Below are 20666 nucleotides of genomic sequence, written 5' to 3'. Positions count from 1 at the left end.
GTTTCGGTTCTCCCCTTCCCCACTTGCTAGCTCTGTGATGCTCTGGAGCAGATTGTCCCATCTCTTCAGTCCTGTTTATGAGCATCAGTGTAGATAAACCACTTAGCCGAGTACATTTAGTAAATGCTCCGTAAACAATGGCTGGTTGGAGTCCTTTAAACCGGGACCTATATTTTCTAGTGTATTTTCTTTTACTTTTTCTGTGTCCAAATTTTTTTTTTTTAAGATTTTATTTATTTATTTATATATTTGACAAAGGGAGACACAGCAAGAGAGGGAACACAAGCTAGAGGAGTGTGAGAGGGAGAAGCAGGCTTCCCGCTGAGCAGGGAGCTTGATGTGGGGCTTGATTCCAGGCTCCGGGATCATGACCTGAGCTGAAGGCAGACGCTTAACAGCTGAGGCAACCAGGTGCCCCTCAAATTTTTAATTTTTCCTCAGATTCATGATGTTTCGGCGATTGCAAGTTCTGACGTCATAACTTACATTTACTATTTTTGCCTATTGATGGCTTCCGAGATAATTTAGACAACTCAGGAAATGGGATGAAATCATTGAAACAACATATTTGAGAATTTATATGAGATAAGATACGAGTCTAGAAACTGCAAGATGATTAATTTCTTGTTCTTAATAAAAGAAAACAGCTTATCATGGAAAGGCCAAGCTCGTAAGAACCGTCTGTATGCCCTGCTTTAGTTAACTTATCAAGGGTTTATAGGCAAATGATAAATGTTTAACCATGAATCTAATTACCTTTAAATGCAATGTTTGAATGTTACCATAATCTGTAAGTAAAGAAACAGAATTAATATATATGATCTTACATTTGCATTTGCATGACCTTATCCTGGGTCCAGTCTGTTGAAAACAATGTTAAATGTGCAAAGGGCAATAAGGCACAGCCTCTGCACTCCAGTGACACATTTTAATAATTTCTCTTCATAGCAGCTCTGTGCTTGTGGCTGTATCCAGATGGAAGATTACATATTTAAATGTCTAGAGAACAGCTCTGAGACTTTTAGTTAGAATGGTTGTGTAAGGTCATGCTTCAGATCACCTTGTCTGCTTAAACATCTAGGAATCATAGGTAAAATGTAACAATCCCCCCCCTCCCCCGGAAACCAAACATGGCAAAGTTTGGCTCCAGAATGCAGTAGACATTCCATAGACCAGAAACAAAGCAGAAAAGCAAAGTGGTGAGTAGGGTTGATGGTGCTGGGGAAGAGTCCCCGTCCCAGATACAGAGCCAGCAGAAAGCCCCATAGCAGTCTCTGCTTAACATTTCTCTCTTACATGTTGAAATGAGTGACTCACAGATTGGTTTTTTTTTAATTGTGTAAAAAAAGTGTCCCAGGAACAGATACTATAAAACATCAATGTATTTTGAACCCTTAATTAAATGTTTATACTTTGGATAAGTAGGTTATTTTAACCAGTGACTCAGAACATTGATAGCAACAACAATAATGAATACTTTGTTCAATGTCTTAACAGCACATGCACCTAGGAAGACTCATTAAATAATAATAACATGAATAATATGTCAAAGGGCTCCGACAGTAAAGCGTTTGGCCAAGGGGGTTGGCACACAGTAAGGAGTGGTGCTTATATCCTTCCGTGACTGCTGGGAGTCTATCTTGATAGTTTTGATCATTTTTGTTTTGTTTAATACTGTCTAGGCTATATGAGTTCTTTTAATTAAATAAAGGTATATTGATACCTATTATTTACCATCTAATAATACTGCCTTGCAGAAGTAGTCCCCCATCACTATCTAGGATTAACTTGTAAAATTAGACAGTCACCATCCAATCTTTACAAGTATCAGTTTGTAAGCAATACAATCATACTATTTTTTTCTCACGTGGGTACATATTTAGTATCCTCAAATATCAAAATAAATTACTACTTTAAAACATACAGATTTTGGAGGCACTTGGGTGGCTCAGTCATTAAACGTCTGCCTTTGGCTCAGGTCATGATCCCAGAGTCCAGGGATCGAGCCCTACATCCGGTTCCCTGCTCCACAGGAAGCCTGCTCTCCCTTGCCCTGCTTGTGTTCCCTCTCTCCCTGTCTCTCTCCCTCTGTCAAAAAATAAATTTAAAATTTTTTTTTTAAGATTTTTTAATTTGTTTGACAGAGAGAGATCACAAGTAGGCAGAGAGGCAGGCAGAGAGAGGGGGGGGGGGAAGCAGGCTCCCTGCTGAGCAGAGAGTCTGATGCGGGGCTCGATCCCAGGACCCTGAGATCATGACCTGAGTGGAAGGCAGAGGATTAACCCACTGAGCTTCCCAGGTGCCCCGAAAAAATAAATAAAATCTTCAAAATAAAATAAAATAAGATATATAGATTTAAAAAAACACATCGTATTTTTAATGATTTTTAGAGTAAATGGATATAGTTGAATTTTCCAATTTAATGACCTAAATTTTTCATATGATTTTTTAAGTTTTATAGAAAGTGAGGTCACTTGTATGCAGCTTTGCTTTCTAGAATGTGAGATTATCATTCAGTCAACACTTCCTTAGAACGTACCTACAATGCACATCGCATTCATTTGTAATGTTAAGGATTTACTTCAAATTACAAGCTTTAGCCTGGATTAAGTCGCAGATACAGTGTTAGCTATTCACTCTGTGTTTCACTTTCTACACAGTGTAAATTCTCAGTTATGTGGGGCCAGTTGTCAGAGCTGTGGCACCCTTTCTCCAATAGAATGCATGTTTGATTTTAGGGAGGAAAATCACCAAAAATAATTGAAATGTCTGATTCTGGTATAATTTTTTGTAGGTTTGGGTCCATGCCCTCAGGGCTCCTCTGTCCTTTACTTAACTCAATTTAATTCCTCTATTCAAACCTCATTATATAAGAGTCAGGCCATTTGGGTCTGAAACTGACTTGGAGAAATACATTTGCAAACTTGCTTACTAAAGTAACAAAATCGAATATTGTCTTTAAATCAGCAACATGCCACCATGAAATTGAGGCTGGTGTTGTGTGTGGGATTGTTCTCCCTACTAAAGTAATCAGAAACTCTACCTGCAAATCTGTAACTTCGAGGTCTTTTCTTGATGAAATTACCAAATATGGGAGACTGACCTTTTTCTAAACTTGATTAAATTAATTTCTAAGCTCCCCCTCCAGGCTTTGGCACCACTTTGACTTCCTTATTAAACGCAGAGCCCACTAAGGACTGTGGGTAAAGCTGTCACTCGCATTCCTTCCCGAAGCAGCAGTTCTAGAAATGAGACTACACCTACAGGCCACACTCCATTTAGTTGTCTGCAGCTGACTTACCTCCTAGCCTGACAGGTGTCATTGGGTCTTTACCCCAAAGGGCCATGGAATATCCAAGTTTAGAGGGAAAGGCAAGGCAGCCTTACAGCTGGCACTGTCTGGTGGTGAAATTGAGAGTGGACCGCAAATGTAGCAGGAAGGAGAGGTTTGGGAGACCAAGCAGTTACAGTCCATCCCCTGACTATAATAGCCCATTTCCAATGAATTGCCTTTGGGCATAATTAGCCCAGTTTCATTTTTCTGCCAGTTTATGTATTCATTCAACAAACTTCTGTGTTGCTACTGGTATTTGCCACATACTTTGCTAGGCACTGGGCATCTTTCACTTCGGAAGACTAATTTTGCTGTCAGGGATTTCACCATCTGGCCACAGAGACAGGCTTGAAAAAAGTAACTACATTGGATACCAAAAGCTTGTTATTGTGAGCATGAGCCCACGGCCAGGGAAGCCCAGATGAATCAGGATTCTCTGTACTTGGGAAGACTTGGTAAGTCTTCACAGAGCGAGTAGCCTTTGAGCTAAAAAGAGATCTCGGAATAAGAATTCACTAAAGACTATTATCAGAACTCCTGGAAGGAAAATCCTCCAAATTAGTCATGGCATGACTTGGAGTATGCACTAGAGCAAGAGGTGTTGCTTACCTTCCCTTTCAATTTTACTTGAAAGAGGAAAAAAAAATACAAGTTCAGTGCCTGATACCATGCCTGGTAACAGTAGATATTAAATATACTTGCCAAATGAAGGAATACATTTATGTGTGTATGTGTTTTGAAATGTGTCGGGAAGAATACTCTTTTATTACTGTGTGAAGCTTGAGGAATCCTATCTTAGTTTTAACATTCATACTTAGTATTCTGATTCAGGCATCATTTTTTATGTCAATGGGGTGGAACCAAAATGAATTTATATATTAAATGTTCATTTAGGGATGTTAACCAAAACTTTTAAAGCTCTATGAAGGAGATTTTTTTTTAAAATTTTGTCTGCATACTAATGAAAAGTAAGCCTGTTTTCTTTCCCTTTTCTCATGTAGTTTTATTAGTGCTATCAAATTTAATGACTCTTCTGCCCTTTTTTGCTGTCATACTATAATGACTTCAGATCCATATATGCTGATTTAGCTTTGAAAGCAAGTTGGGAAAAAAAGTAAATTACATTCTAACAAATTCTCCTTATGTTTGTATCATTTATTTTTTCTGCTTGTATTCTCCAATAAGTAGTTAAGTGTTTCTTTGAAACCAGAAGCTAAGAAAGCCTGCTCTACCAGCAATACTTCTATTCGTTCCAGTGGAGATGCCCTGCATCTAGAGCCCGCTTCCTGGGTGTGAGTTCCAGACTTTATGGGATTACCTTAAGCTCCACTTTTAGAAGGGCCCCGTGGACTTGGTTGAATGCTCTGCTGCCGCCATCTTGAAATTTGAACAAGGGGCTCTGCGAATTCTATGGTTAAACAGACTGGCATTAAGAAAACATTAATGTTTCCGGCGCCTGGGTGGCTCAGTGGGTTAAGCCGCTGCCTTCGGCTCAGGTCATGATCTCAGGGTCCTGGGATCGAGTCCTGCATGGGGCTCTCTGCTCAGCAGGGAGCCTGCTTCCTCCTCTCTCTTTCTCTGCCTGCCTCTCCAACTACTTGTGATTTCTCTCTGTCAAATAAATAAATAAAATCTTAAAAAAAAAAAGAAAACATTAATGTTTCTATTTTGACATATGTAAAACAACACTTTTACAATAATGAAAGCCTCTTAAAACTTACTACAAGCATTCTCTTTGTCACATAAGCCATCCTGAGCCTCCACTCTCACTGTAACTACTTCTGTCTCTGTGTGCTAGTGTCAGCGGCGATGTGACTAGGGATCTATTTTCAGTCCTTCTTTTCCTGTCAGCTCACTAACTGTTGCTCTATTCAGTCTCTTTACTTGACTTCTAGGACTGTGCTAGTTTTCTTCCTACCGCCCTGGTAGCTCCTTCTCAATTTCCTCTGCTGGGCCTTCCTTCTTTCCTCAGCCTCCTAAACTTGGGATGCACCAGGGGCCAGGCTATGCAATTCTCAATGCCCATTCCTTGCTGAACTCATTCTCTGGTGTTATGTGGCTTCTGGTATGCCAGTCACTACTGAATTTATATATCTTTACATGTCATCTCTACTTGGGTATCTGATAGACATCTCCAACTTAGTAAGTCCAGACTGAATTCCTGAACTTGCTGCTCAAAATCATTCTCCCGATCTTCCCCCATTTCAGTGGAAAGAATTCTATTGTTGCTTAGATAAAAAATTAAATAATCACCTTCAATCTAATCTTTCTCTTATATTCCCTCCATTAGAAAATCTTGTTGGTTCCATGTTCTGGTTACCATCTATTAGGAGCTATAATTATGTCTCTGTTACTCTTTTTTATAGATTTTATTTATTAATTTGGCAGAGAGAGACACAGGGAGGGAGGGAACACAAGCAGGGGGAGGGGGAGAAGAAGAAGCAGGCCTCCCACTGAGTGGGGAGCCTGATGTGGGGCTCGATACCAGGACCCCAGGATCATGACCTGAGCTGAAGGCAGACGCTTAACAACTGAGCCACCCAGGTGCCCCTGTATTATTGTTAATACAGTGGCCAGAGTGTTCCTACTCCAAGGAATCAGAACTCTGTAGTCGTTTCCTATTTAATTCAGAATAAAAACCACTGTCCTCAGAATGGTCCACAAGACCCTACATGATGTGACCTACCTCCCACTCACACCTTGCTCACCTCATTCTTACTATTTTCTCTCGTGAAGTCTGGTTTCAGCCACACTGGCCCCTAACTGTGTCTTCACCATATTGTCTTCTGTATTTAGAATGCTCTTTCCCATCTATCCACATGATTAACTCCTCTGTTCTCAAATGTTTCTCCTGTGGCACCTCCCCAGTGAAGTCTACACCAGTCAAAACTCCCTTCCCAGTGCCCCTAATCTCTGTTACCCTGTTCTACTTTTTTCTTTCTCTGTAGCATCGATCATCCTCTAACGTAATTACTTATTTATTTTCTGTTGTCTCTTTGTCTGTGCCTGACACATTAGATAATCAATATTCGTTGAATGTTAAATGAATGATACATACCCAGAGATAACATGTCCTTTGATATGATTGTTCCTTTTTTTTCTCTTTCTTTAGCTCTCTGTAATCCTTTTTTATTCACTCATGTTCAAAAGAATATACCCTTTTGAAGATATTTCTACTTTGAATAGCTGAATCTTTAATAAAGATTAGCTGACAGAAATATAAGTAGCACTATTTCCTCAAGAGCTAGAAATAATTTCAATTATATGACATACTTGAAGTTGTAAGAAAATTGATCAACACCATTATACTCTGCATTTTAGTATGATAGCCTGTTAAGAGGTTACCTTCTTTCTGTTTTAATATTACCTAAATTATTCAGATCAGGAGTTGGGAAGATTTTTGTTAAGGGGGAAAGAATTGCCGTATCTCTAATTGTTGAGATAGCTTTTAAAATGTAGCTTATTTTACTCTCAGGTACTGACTGTTGCTGGGTTCTCTTTTGTGTAGAGATTTGACACCTTGAAAGCAGGATGGGTTAAGACTCCTCACAGACACAGGCAGTACCTTAAACATAGGGAATGCCTCATTCAGTAACTCTGTTGTCATGTGTTATATGTTTAGAATAAATCTAGCTTCAGAGAGGTCGTGTAGGAAACATAATGAGCAAGTTTCATGGTTGTTATAGATATAAAAACTGTGCTTCTAAAATATGTTTGTAATTACTAATAATGCCATTCTTTAAAAGTAGTAATTTGTGCCTGCTTCGGCAATACCTCTACTAAAATTGGAATGATACACAGGAGGTTGGCTAGGCCTCTGTGCAAGAGGACATGTAAATTCCTGAAATGCTCCAGATTCTTTCAAAAAATTAAAAATAGAGCTACCATATGATCCAGTAATTCTACTTTTGGGTAATTATTTGAAGACATTGAAAATATCATTTTGAAGACATATGTATGCCTGTGTTCATGTACAATAACCAAGATATGGAATCAACCTAAGTGTCCATTAGTAATGAGGAATGTATATATACCATAATGTGTATATACACTAGGAATGTATATATACTATAACGTATATGAATGTATATATACATTCGTAATGTATATATACCATTAGTAATGAGGAATGTATATATGAGGAATGTATATATACCATAATGTGGTATATATACAATGGGATGTCACTCACCCATAAAAAGTGAATTAAATCTTCCTATTTGTGACAACATGAATGGACCTAGAGGGTATAATGCTAAACAAAATAAGTTAGACAGAAAAAGACAAATACTATATGATCTCACATGTGGGGTCTAAAAACAGAATGAATGAATAAACAAAACAAAACAGAAACAGACTCATAGGTACAGTAAATTCTTGGTAACCCGAGTGGGGAGGGGTTGGTGGGTGGGTGAAATAACAGGAAGGCAACTAAGAGGTATGAACTCAGAGTTACAAAATGAACAAGTCATGAGTATATAATGTACAGCATAAGGGATCTAGTCAATAATACAGTAATATCTTTGTGTGATGATGAAATGGTAACTAGACTTCTTGTGGGGGTCATTTTGTAATATATAAAATATCAAATCACTAAGATAAATACCTGATAGTAATAGGATGGTGTATGTCTATTATACTTCAATAAAAAATGAAAAATAAATCAATGTAATAATTTGTTCAATGATAAATGAGCTAGATTCCATTTAGTATTCCTTTCTTAAGAGTATAATTTTAAATTATGAAACTAATATCATTACAGATTTTATAAAATAAAGAACAAAAAATTGGCCTTAAGTTTACCACTGTAACACAATCATTTTCATTTTGCATGAATATTTTCTTTTTGCATATTTATCTTTCACACAGTTTTAGTAGGGGACATAGTTTTTATTCTGTCTTTTTTGCTTAAATATACGTCATGTCTGTTTCTTCATGTTGCTATGTAGTCATTATCATAGTAATTTTTCAAGGTTACATAATGGTCCCTAGTGTGGCCATACCGTAGTGAGCCTAAATATTTTCCAGGTGTTAGAAATTTAAATTGCTTTCGAATTTTTTAAATCATAAATAACTTTATAATGAAAACTTTTGTGTTTATAGCTTTTTCTGGATCATTTTCCTAGGATATATTCTCAAAGGTGAAATTCTTGCTTCACACAATATGAACATAGTAATGAGTCTTGATGTATTGCCAACCGACTTTCCCAAGTGATTGAAGCAATTTTCCGCCTCTAGCAATGTATGAAAGTGAAGTTTCACTGCGCCCTTGCCTGTGATTTCTCATTTCCCCCCCTCTTTCCTTGAACCTTGTATTGTTACCATTAAAATGCTGGTATCCCATAACAGGGTGGAAATTCAGAAAGCAGTTTTGGGATGTCAGATGTCTGATTCTGTTTTTCTCTCAAAGAGAAAGGAGAGAATTGGTTGAATGTATTTGATTTAGTTGTACGTTGAAGGATTGGGAAAAAGATAACACATTGTTGGGCTGATCAGTTGAGGAAAGTTGGTATTTATATCAAATTAGTGTATGTGACATAATCTGGCTATCCATTTTTGCTATCACAGAGCTTCACTTTGCTGTTTTAGTGTGAGATATATTGGTTCACAGGAAGACATTATATTATATATTTGTTTTCTAAAATCTAAAGTGACTCAAGAAACTTGCAACCTAGTTTTATACTTTCCAAACAATTTCACTTAATTTTGGAGGATCACATGATTCCATTTTTCTTAGAATTAAATAATTTATCCTTTAATAGAGTTAAATTCTGTTGTTCTTGCTAATGGAGGGTTGGATACCGTAACTGGTCATTCAAAGCTGGTAAAGCAGCTAGTACTTTCCTCCACAAGTGATGGTGAATAAAGGCTGTGGGAAGAAGACTGCTGAGAAAGCACACAGATATTGTGTCAAGAAATAACTTTTTCAGCGCACTTGAGTGGCTTAGTTGGTTAGGCGTCTGCCTTTGGCTCAGGTTATGATCCCACAGTCCTGGGATTGAGCCCCACTTTGGGCTCCCTGCTTGGCAGGGTGTCTGCTTGCTTCTCCCTCTGCCTGGTGCTCTCCCTGCTTGTGCTCTCTCTCTCTCACTCTTGTTCTGTCTCAAATGAATAAATAAAATCTCTTAAAAAAAAAAACAACACAAAAAACAACCAACCAAAACAACTTTTTCTATGAGAGGCTAACGGAAATGACCCCTTCCCTCTTCTGCTGCTCAGGGTTATTCCACTTATTCCACGTTGCTTTCTTTGCAGACAAGCTTTGTATGGCTACTCCCATTTCTTGGGAGTTCTCTTTCCTTGATTCTGGATTACACAGGAAATGAAAAAGGAACACTTGGCATATTCTAGGAGCAGAAATAAAGACTTTGAGACTATTTAGGGTATTTAACAGTTGAACTTGGAGAGCAAGGAAGATCCAGATCTTTTTTTTTTTTTTTTTAGAGATTTTATTTATTTATTTGACACAGAGAGAGAGATCACAAGTATGCAGAGAGGCAGGCAGAGAGAGAGGAGGAAGCAGGCTCCCTGCCAAGCAGAGAGCCCGATGCGGGGCTTGATTCCAGAACCTTGAGATCATGACCTGAGCCAAAGGCAGAGACTTTAACCCACTGAGCCACCCAGGCACCCTGGAAGATCCAGATGTTGGTAGGAAGTTTAGAATTTGTTCCAAGTGCAACAAAGCTATTAGAGGGTTTTAAGCAAGAGAGCCAAAGGATCTGCTTTATCTGTAATTCTAATATTATGGTCTAGAAAACTTGAGGAAAAGTGCATCTCAGTGAACTTTGGCATTTGGTATCCAGACAATTTGGATGATGGGTTTAAAGAGAGGAAAGGAGCCGTGTGTTCCTTAATGCAGAGGGGATGACACCCACGTGTGTGCCTCTCTTCTCCCCTTGTCTCCCCTTGGTCAGGGCAGTGTGGCTGGTTGCTAGTTGAGGACAGAAGGGGATTTCAGGAATTCCTGTCCTCCCTCCGGGTTTTCTCAGACCTTGTTTTCACATCAAGTGATTTGCAAGGTCCTGCCCATGTCAGTGCTCCAGGAGTAACTGATATTACTGTTCTTTGCTTGGCAGCAACACAGATACTCCAGTGAACCAAAGCCAAGTTCATGATGAAAATGAATAGCGGATTGACTTGAGAGATTTTCAGACATAAGCCATCCGAGTCACTTCCTTATGCAGATAGTCCCTGACTTAACGATGGTAGACTTAGAGCTTTCCAACCTTATGATGGGACAAAAGTCATAAGAATTCAGTAGGAACTGTACTTCAGATTTTGAACTTGGGTCATTTCCAGGGCTAGCATTAAGCAGGATATTCCCTCTTGTGATGCTGGGCAGGGGCAGCCACAGTTTCCAGACCCACACAGTCACAAGGGTCAACGACCGATCCTGCTGACAACCATTCTCTCTCCAGGCAGCCATCCTGCTTTTCACTTTCAGTACAGCATTTAATAAATGACACACGCTCTCCAACTTTATTCTAAAGTAGGCTTTGTGTTAGATGATTTTGCTTAGTTGTCGGCTAATGTATGTGTTCTGAGTGCCTTTAAGGGAGGCTAAGCTAACCTATGATGTTTGGTAGGTTAGGTGTATTCAGTACATTTTTGACTTACGATATTTTCAGCGTTCGGTGGGGTAACCTCATCGTAAGTGAAGGAAGATCTGTACCTTCTTATCCCTTCATCCCCCGTCCTTCCCAATTATAGCAGGTGCGGGGAAGTGTTCCTAGACATTGCAAGAGCATATTGAGAATCTCTTTTTAGGCCTTTAAAATTGAATAAGGAGCAATGAACTCTGACACTCTTGAGTGCCTGACACACCAGTAAGCTGCCAAACAGTACCCCGAGTCTGAAAGGGGGCAGTGAAGTGACAGGAAAGGTGGGCTCTGCTAAGTGGCATCTTGGGTTTGCAGAAATTCTGTTAAGAATGAAAACACTGAGATTTTTCTGGTTAAGCTCTGCTGTTGGAATCAGGTCTTCACTAATCTGACATTCCAGGCTTCCTTTAGTTTAAAGGAGATGGAAAAGCTGCTTAACGAGGAAAACAATGAGAGACTAGATTACTTCACCTCTTTATTCTGTTTCCTTGAGTTGCTTTTCCCTTAATTACCTTTAATCTAATTCTACTTTCTTTCTCAACACACAGTTGCTTGTGCCCCTTCCACCTCCCTCCATCTTCTCCACATTTCCTCATGTCCTGTTTGTTCTTCTCTCAAAGATTTGTGGCCCTTAACATATTGTGACCAGCATTCTCTTCTCTTTAGACTAAGTTTCCTGAGGATTGGGATCGTGGCTTATTAACTACCATTTTCTCTTATGCTTGGCATATTTCCTTTAGATTATATGAATTTAATATGTTTTAAAACTTTTTATTTTGGTGGAAATCTTCGTTGGAAAATTCTGTCATATACCCTTATGCCACTTTAGGATGAGAGAGACATTGAACATTTTCTTATGGCCATGGGACAATCATTGTGGTCTCCAGTTACTATTCTTGACTTCTGCAATATCTGAAACCATATTTCCTTATATTAAAAACTTCAGAGCATGCAACTTTTCAAATAGAGTTTCAAATTTAGTTTTTGAAGTTATTTTGTATCTTCTTCCTTGTTACAACTGATCTGGTCTACTGCTTATAGGGTGAAGTTTGATTTCACAGGTGCTGGCTTGGCAGGGGGATTGAGGTCTTTGAACTATTTGTTAGAATGGAAAGGCCTTGAGTCAGTAAGGGAGCTAGATGTCTACTGTATAAAGAAGTATGTGGTTACTACCAACCAATAAGATTTGCTTCCTTCTACCTTTCATGATTCAAAACATTTTTATAGAAGCAGTCACCACCATTCTTTGTTTCCCTAGCTCTGACAGTGCCAGCCTGCCAAGCCAAGGTCCCCTCAGGACCTTTGCACTTGCTGTTCCCTCTTCCTGATTGCTCTTTTGTCAGATATTCTTAGGGTTGGCTCCCTCACTTCATTCAGCTGTTTCTTCAAATATCACTGTCTTTGAGATGCCTTCCATGATGACTTATATAAAATATTACCAAACTACATACGTCCCCCAGCGTTCCCTTTATCCTGTGTGGTAGATTGTTATAATAATGAATCATGATTCACTGTATCTCAGCCCCTATGCTGAGGATCACTGCTGTTCCCCTCTCCAAGAAATCCATTGTACTTTCCCATTCTCTTGATTCTATGCTGGGCCTCATGACTTGCTTTAAACAGAATGTGGCAGAAGCGTAGATTCTAGAACGTACTGTTTGATGTGGTAACTCTTAGCTAGCCCTATGTGACCACTTAAATTAAAATTAAATTAATTACAATTAGATAAAATTTAAAATCTAGTTCTTCAGTTAAGTTAGTCATATCTCAGGTACCAAATGTTGCATGACACCAGCGGTTACCATATAAGACAGCATGGTTTTAGAGCATTTTTATAAGTGCAGGAAGTTTGATTAGACATTGGGCTGTTCTAGAGTCTATGTCTTAAGAGATTTTGCAGCTTTCAGTCTACTCTTTGGGAACACTAATTACCAGGCTTCAAAGAAGCCCAGTCCAGCCAACAGGGCATTTAGAGACCATATAGAGGGAAATTGTGGTATTTCAGCTAGTGGTGCACAATATTTTCTGAACACATGAATGAACCCATTTTAGACTTGCAATCCCAGTTAAATGACAGCTGACTATAACTGCAGAGGAGCTGGGTAATTTGCCAATCCAAAGAATCTTGAATAATAAGTTACCATTGTTTTAAGCTGATACATTTCAGGTGGATTTGATACACTGTAATAATAACAGATTCCCCCTTTAGTTTAATGACTCCAATAGCTTTGAAACTATGCTCTATATAGTTACCTCATGGATTAGGATGTGGAAAAAAAAAGACAAAGATGGAGTGAGCCCATACCACACCTTTCAGTGAAATCTGTTATTTGTTTATCTAGGGAGGAAAAAAAAAGATTTTTTGCTATTAATTCAATAGTAATCAACAGTAAGTTAAAATGCTTAGTATTGACTAGCTGATAATTAGTTAATAGGAAGGAGTGCCTGGCTGGCTCAATGGGTAGAGCATGGGACTCTTGATCACATGTTGTAAATTTAAGCCCCATGTTGGGTGTAAGGATTACTTACAAATAAAATATTTATAAAAATACCTTTGATAATTAGATTATTGGAGAAAACTACTTTTGCCTTAAAAAATTATTTACTTAAGAATTTGCAAAGTATATAGTTCAAGTAATCCAGAGCTAACTGGAATCCAGTGATTTAGGATATCCAATTTAGGGTAATCACATGTGGGAGACTTTGTTCTATTTTGCTCTTCCCTATTTTGGAATCCTATCTAGTATTTAATCTGAAAGCATTCCTTCATTTATTCCTTATTCCCTAAGCATTTGTTGTGTACTTTCTATATATGTCTAGGCAAGCACTGAAGAGGATTTCAAATGAATAGATGTGAGCAATATCCTAGAAGAACTGCAATATAATGGTGGGGACAGATGCATGGTCACAGTACATCAAGATGAGCTATGCTAGAGAAATAGGAAGTGCTCTGGAAACTCTGAGGGGGAACATACTGAACATACGCAATGAGCTACTCCTTTGTGGATGGGTGGGCATAGAGGTTAGACATAAACAGATTACCTTGGGAACTTATTTGGAAGAAAGAACAGAATTACTATTTTATTTTAATAGTAACTTTATTGAGATACTATCCTCGCAGCATAAAATATCAAAAAACAGTTCAGTAGCTGTTGGTATAATCTCAGAATTGTTCAACCATCATCACTATCTAGATTTAGAACATTATCCCAAAAAGAAATCCCGCACCCATGAGCCATCACTCCCCCATTCTTCCCCCAACCATCCATCCCTAAGCAACCACTGTTCTACCATGTGATTCTATAACCTTATCCCTTTTGGCATTTCATAGTAATGGGCTTCTATGTCTGGCATCTTTCATTTACATAACATTTGCAAAGTTCCTCCATGTTGGAGCATGGATCAGTATTTCATTCATTTTTATTGCTAAATAAAACTTTTCATTATATGGGTATAACAGCATTTTTTTTTTATCTGTTCACCAGTTGATGTTTGGGTTGTCCACATTCTGGTGATAATGAACAATATTGGTATGAACATTCATATATAAGTTTTTATGTAGACATTACTTTCAGTTCTCTTGGGTAAGTTACCCAGAAGTGGAATTGCTGGGTTATGTGGTAACCCTGTGTTTAACATTTCAAGAAACTGTTGGATTGTTTTTCAAAGTGGCTGCACCATTTTATCATTCCACCTGCAGTATATAAGGGTTCCAACTTCTTCACATCATGGCCAATACTTGTTATTGCCTGAGAACAGAATTGTTTTGAATGAAAATATAAAGTCATTAAAATAGAAAAATTCCTATTAGTTTATGTTATACTCACAAAGGCAGCCCATATGTAAGTCATGTGATATTGGAACCTGAAGCTGAATGCCTTTTGTAGCTCTGTATACAAAACAACTCTGTTAGGGTCTAATTATCTTATCATTAATGTTCACCAGGTGGTTAGGAAATGCTGGCTTTCTTTTATGTCTAATTGAGAGGTAAACGGTGGTGAAATGATTATATGTCTAATACTGTTGAAAGTTAAACCCGTTTCTGACATACAATTAAATGTAATTGAAATAGGACAAATTGAATAATAAAATTAAATTTACAAAATATTGTATGAAATGTATGTTCTTCTGTAGGATATTTAGGTGGTGAGCCAGCATTAGTGCTCGAGCCCCACATTTTCACGTAGTTGGCGTGGTTCCCATGTGCCCACACTTGCCTCTTCTACTTCCCTCCCTTGGCATATCAAAGGAGTTCACGAGACATTCCCCTGCCAACGCCATTTGCAGAGAGATTGTTCTAAAAAGTGCTGAAGTTTCATGTGGTTAGGAAGGAAAATAGATTCTCCAGTCCTGTGGGGCATTCTCACACTCAGATTCGTTTTCCATGAATCTGAGAGACCTGACAATGATACTGTAAAAAACGGGGATGTAGATTGGACAGTCATAGCCCCCTGCTATCTTGTCCTGCTCTCCCGTGGCTTCCCAGTGCCCATGACGGCTTGTCTCACATGCTCGGTTAGGATTTCATACAGTGGTTTTTGTGACCTGATATCCGCTCAGCTCTTTGGCACTAAATGTTTAAGTTCCCTCAGTGCACACACCATCACACTCCCTTGTTCTTCTGCTAGTGTTTAGTTTCCTCTTTTGGAAGTACTTTCCTCCCTCTACAAGACACTGTTTAGACACCACCTCCACGAAGAAGCATTTCCGAGCCCCCTAGTTCTACCAGGTCCCAAAGCACTGATGTCGGGTGCCTCGTTTACCACAGTGAAAAACAAAACGCAAAGAAACAAACAAAAACAGAAAATGTCTCAGCCTTGTAGAGCTTAACTTTTATCTGAGAGAAACGGGTGAGAAACAATAACCATAATAACTAGATGCCTGCTTTGCTTAGTAGAAGGTGATGGGAAATGTAGCGGATGGAAGAGGTGAATTCTACATTAAATAGCATGGGTGGGTGGGCTTCACTGAGAAGGCCTCTTGGGAGGAAGAATACGCCATGTAGATATCTGAGGAAAAAGCCTTCCAGGCAGAGTAAACAGCAGCCAGTGAATCTCCCATCATGAGAGCATCTGTGTTAAATTGGTAAAATTCCAGCCGTCAAGGAAGTTGACTGGCTAGTGTTCCCAAGTATCCTTTCTGTAGACAAATATATATTTCCATGTGGGTGTTTGAAATTCTAAAAATAGTTTTAACACAAATCTCTCTGATGCGATTTGCACTCCCCGGACCCCTAGCCAATGCTCATTTTGTGGACTAATAATAATCCAGAACTCCCCTTTGGGCACTACTGTACACCTAAATCATACGGATCCTATTATCTTCTTTCTCCGCCAGGAGATCAGAATTCATGCTTCGTGAAATACATGCTCCGTAATCACCGTGTGTTTCTGGAGGACCGGCACTGCTTCTGTGCTCCCTTCTCTGAGTCACATTCCTTTATGCTCTGTCTTCTCTCAGTTTTTAATCCCCTTCCCCATCATCACCCAGTTGGTGTTTCCTGGTTTTCCTTTTGTGCCAAATCTGCAAACACTCCTGGGAATCCTCATCCTATTTGATCAACCAGAAGGAGGAGTCATTCTTCTGGTTCCTTCACTTTCCTTTTAGCAACTTGCATTAAATAGGTTCATGTCTGGGACTTCCCTTTCAGAAAGAAGATCTGTGGCACAGCCCTTGTGCATTATTTTAAGAATCTTTACCTCTCCCACATTTACTGGTTAGATTTGGGTTTGGGGGGAATAAATATTCTGGATCACTAAAATTTTTATAAATCTGCTGTGTTGCCCACTGTTTTTTACTTTTGGCTTTTAAGCAACACACTTTTTCATACCATTATTTTATATTTTATATTTCCAGATGCTTTGGGAAGTAGATACCTTAGGAGTATTTTCATCAATCTGGAGCTTTTTGCTTTAACAACACAATAATCTAAATTTTAAAGAATAGGCTCAGGACCTGGGCATGTTTGTATATATTTCTGGATTAAAATGTATTTTCCCTGTTTCTCTATGGTCTATTCTGTTTCCACATATCACAGACTTTAAATGTCAGAAGTTTGTCTTACTTGTCTTGAGTGTCACACCTGGGGACTTCTTCACAGGCCACATTTCTCAGTAGAGATGGTGAGGGTTTTGTCACATAGTCATTTGATGCTCACGAAGGTGCTGATGTGGGGATATGCTGATTTGTGCTTGCCTCACAGTCTGGTTTTATAGATGCTATGAAGGTATCTATGGATTTTAGAGAATGTGCTTTTTTGCTGTTCTTCACTTCATTATCTTTATTGTCAAGATAATAATTGTAAATAGTTTAAAAGTCAAATAATATTCACAGTTCTTACTGGAAAAACCAACATTCTGTCATTGATCTCCCCTCCTCCTCCCCCACCAGTAATGTTCTCTTTTAAATTCATTACTTGAGGGGCGCTTGGGGAGCTAAGTAGGTTGAGCATCACACTCTTGATTTTGGCTCAGGTCATGATCTCAGGGTCCCGGGACTGAGCTCCTCTCTGCCGGGGATTCTTTCTCTCCCTCTCCCTCTGCTCCTTTCTCTACCCCACCACCCAACTCACACACTCTCTCTCTCTCTCTCTAAAATAAGTAAAAATCTTTACCAAAAAAAAAATCATTATGGGTATTTTTCTTGTGTTTAGCTCTGGTTTTCACATCAGATGATTATTCTGGTTTTCTAGATTATTTTTCTTTCATTTACTCTGGAAGATGAGGATTTAGCCTGCGAATACCCTGTCATCCCAACATAGTTACACAAAAAGCTATTTAAAAAATCGTTGTCTTCAGAAGCAAAAACTGTATTGATTCTAAAATTGTACTAGAATATGATATTTTAGAAAACAAAAACTGGAGTTTTCGTAATGCGTTATAAGGAAACTGCACTAAAAGCAAAATATTAGAGCCAGGAGGTGTTTATGTGTGTAGTTTTAAGAGGATAACAATAATACCAGCATTCAAATAGCACATGAGAAAATCTTCATTTCCTCTTACCTTGCAGTAGCCAGTGAGTAAGCTTTGTTTTTAAACCCTAGTCAGTTAGAGTCTTAATCACCAAACATTTAATGGGAACAGAGGTGAAAGTTTAACCCTACTTAAAAGAATGAAAGTACTAAAGGCAGACTGTTCTGAGAACCATAAATTTGCATGGAAAACCTCACAAGGGAAAAATCGTAATTGCCTCAGCATGCTAGATGGAACGTATTTGAAGATAATTGGAGACTGTCTTTTATGTGTTCTCTTTGGTTTAGTTTTGATTTCATGTACTTTAATTTGTTTCCATCTCTTAGTTTTTTTTTTCTTAATATATTCTAAAGAATGTAAAACACTTCTGAGGATCTCATTACTACTTGTGAAATTGCCTGCTCTTGTACTATTGGATGTAATTTTTTTTGCCAGTCTTATAAGAAAAAGGTATCTTCGAACAGGCTATTCTATTTGAGCAGTCTGACAGGAGTGATCACCCTAAAAGCACATTTTGTGTAAGCTCAAATACACAATAACAATTTCCCTTAGGTGAATATTGTAAAGATTTTTGTTTTGCGTCTTTAAGTCCTGTCATCTTTTTGCTTTTATTCATGTTTCGTCATTCATATGCGTAAAATTTATATTTTCACTTCAGACTTTGCTTAAATATTAGTTATTCCCTTGACAAATATGGTCAGTAGTCTAATTGACATGTCTCATTAGTAGGTTACAAATTCAACTTTTGCTTCTCTTTGCAAAGGCCCTGAGACGAGAGTTAAAGGAGAAAGAGTATTCTGTTCTGAATGCTATCGACCAAGCTCGGGTTTTCCTGGCTGATCAGCCAATTGAGGCCCCCGAAGAACCAAGAAGAAACCTACAATCAAAAACAGGTGAGATTGGTTTCTTTCATACGTCATAAAAACACATGTGAGGGGAACAAAATCCTGAAATCAAGTAGGAAATTTCCTTATAGTATTTCAGGATCTGATACTAAAATTTTTTCTTCTAAGTGTTAGTTTAATCAAATATGTCATTATTATCAAATATCTAGATTTTTACATTAAAATGAGATGACTGTATGCATCAGTATCCTTATTTTATAAGAAAATTAACTGCAGACAAATAGATTTAGAAAAGGCATACTGGAACTAAAGGTAATTTCTTTGAGAAAGAAAAATGTGTATTTCTTATGTTCAAACAAATTACATGATAAATGATTGCAACTAGAGGACTGGCATTTAAAATACAATATATATAAATACATAAATAAGCAAGGATTTTTTTAAGCTTCTGTGTTTTCAGATTACTTTTTAAAATAAGGCACTAAAGTAAAACACCTTTCTTTTAAAAGTAGACAACAGACTTTATTTAATTTAAAATTAACCTATTCATGTACTGTTTATATACTTTGGTTGAAAATGGAAACAGAAACTACCTTCTCAGCAAATAGCCGTAAATCATACAATAAACTTAAGAGATGAATCGGGGGCTAACATAGATCTTTGTTATGATTTTTCACTGTTGGCAATAAAAGCATACTGATGCATTTTTAAAAACAAACATGCCATTCAAAATATTTTTTCATCTTTTACTTCACATAGTGAAGGCAGACCTAAAAGACTGCCTCATGCTGTGTACAGCAGCATAATTCATGAGCATTTATTACTTGTTAGGAAAGTACAGTTGGAAAATGCTTTCTTTGACTGTAGCCGAAACCAGAGCAGACGTTTGGACAAGTAGCCATTTTCCTCATCAGCCTTTGTCAGATCAGCCCTACTTCAACCTGAATAAATTTCCCCTCAAGATCATGATAGTCTTAACCCTCCAAGCCTAGCTATGTGTGTCTTTGTACACACACACACACACACACACACACACACACAGAGCATACTTATCTCTTCTAACTTTCATTTTCTGCGAGCAGCATCATTGTCTTTCCACTCAGCCTACTGGTGACTCAAGTCATTGCTGGGTCTCCACCTTTCAACTAACCCCACAGTGTGCAAATCCGTCCTAATTGATATTTCTGGCTTTGAAGAAGTACTCCTTCTGAGGATTCTGTATGTGTGTGTTATGTACACACACACATATACATGCACACATACACGCACACAGCCTACACATGCACACGCTAAATGAATGCGTGGGTGAGCTGAGCACCTGTGGGGATGCTTGGGCAGCAGGTGAGTTCAGGGAAGAGGGAAGACCACTGGGATGGGATTATCACAGTAGCAGGGAGGAGCAAAGCCCCTGGCAGGGTGCAGTGTGCTTAGGCAGGAGGCGGGAATAAAGGGTTTGTAGGGGCTGTCTGGTTCAGAGTGTAGAGGATCTGGAAAGTCAGAACATTTCGACTAAATATAACAAGAAAGAAGGCACTATTATAATTGTTGTTGTTAAACTTGGAAGAAAAATAAGTTCCCTCATCTCAACTTTTACCCAATTTAAAATCCACCTTAAATCTGCATTTCTTGTCTCCTTGCTTCCCCAGTAACATAGAGGCAACATTTTTATGTTAAGCTACTTCATCACGGTAAAAATGTGTTATTATATCACTAAAGCTTCACTTTGCTCTAAATTTTCCTTCTCGGTGGGTAGTCAGTTTAAGGGGCTTGGTAATAATCGCTTTTTTGCATTCTTATTTGGCTATTAGATTTGGTATATTTCTAAGCCGCTTTCAAATACTATATTGGGGGTCAAGAAAAAGTCATCGTTTAACTTTATGATTTTCTTGTTTTTTTTTTATGGTTAGTAATTTTT

The 20666-nt window shown here is 38.2% G+C and overlaps 1 protein-coding gene and 1 non-coding gene across 9 annotated transcripts in view; both read left to right on the top strand.

The window, feature by feature from the left end:
• The window catches only part of UTRN (utrophin), a 500711-nt gene that overhangs the window by 371228 nt on the left and 108817 nt on the right, over nucleotides 1-20666 (top strand). For all 8 annotated transcript variants that reach the window (XM_004752757.2, XM_004752758.3, XM_004752759.3 and 5 more), the window contains one exon: nucleotides 18670-18799. In XM_004752757.2, the coding sequence (XP_004752814.2) occupies nucleotides 18670-18799 (130 nt within the window). The remainder of the gene's footprint in view (nucleotides 1-18669; nucleotides 18800-20666) is intronic.
• On the top strand, nucleotides 7092-7195 carry LOC123387885. Its single transcript, XR_006602381.1, has one exon. It is a non-coding gene; the product is annotated as a U6 spliceosomal RNA (small nuclear RNA).

The sequence above is a fragment of the Mustela putorius genome, unplaced genomic scaffold (genome assembly GCF_011764305.1).
Source record: "Mustela putorius furo isolate JIRA1106 unplaced genomic scaffold, ASM1176430v1.1 tig00003863_pilon_pilon_pilon, whole genome shotgun sequence".
NCBI lineage: Eukaryota > Metazoa > Chordata > Mammalia > Carnivora > Mustelidae > Mustela > Mustela putorius.
The sequence above is the reverse complement of the archived record's forward strand: the minus strand, read 5'-3'. Positions and strand labels throughout refer to the sequence as shown.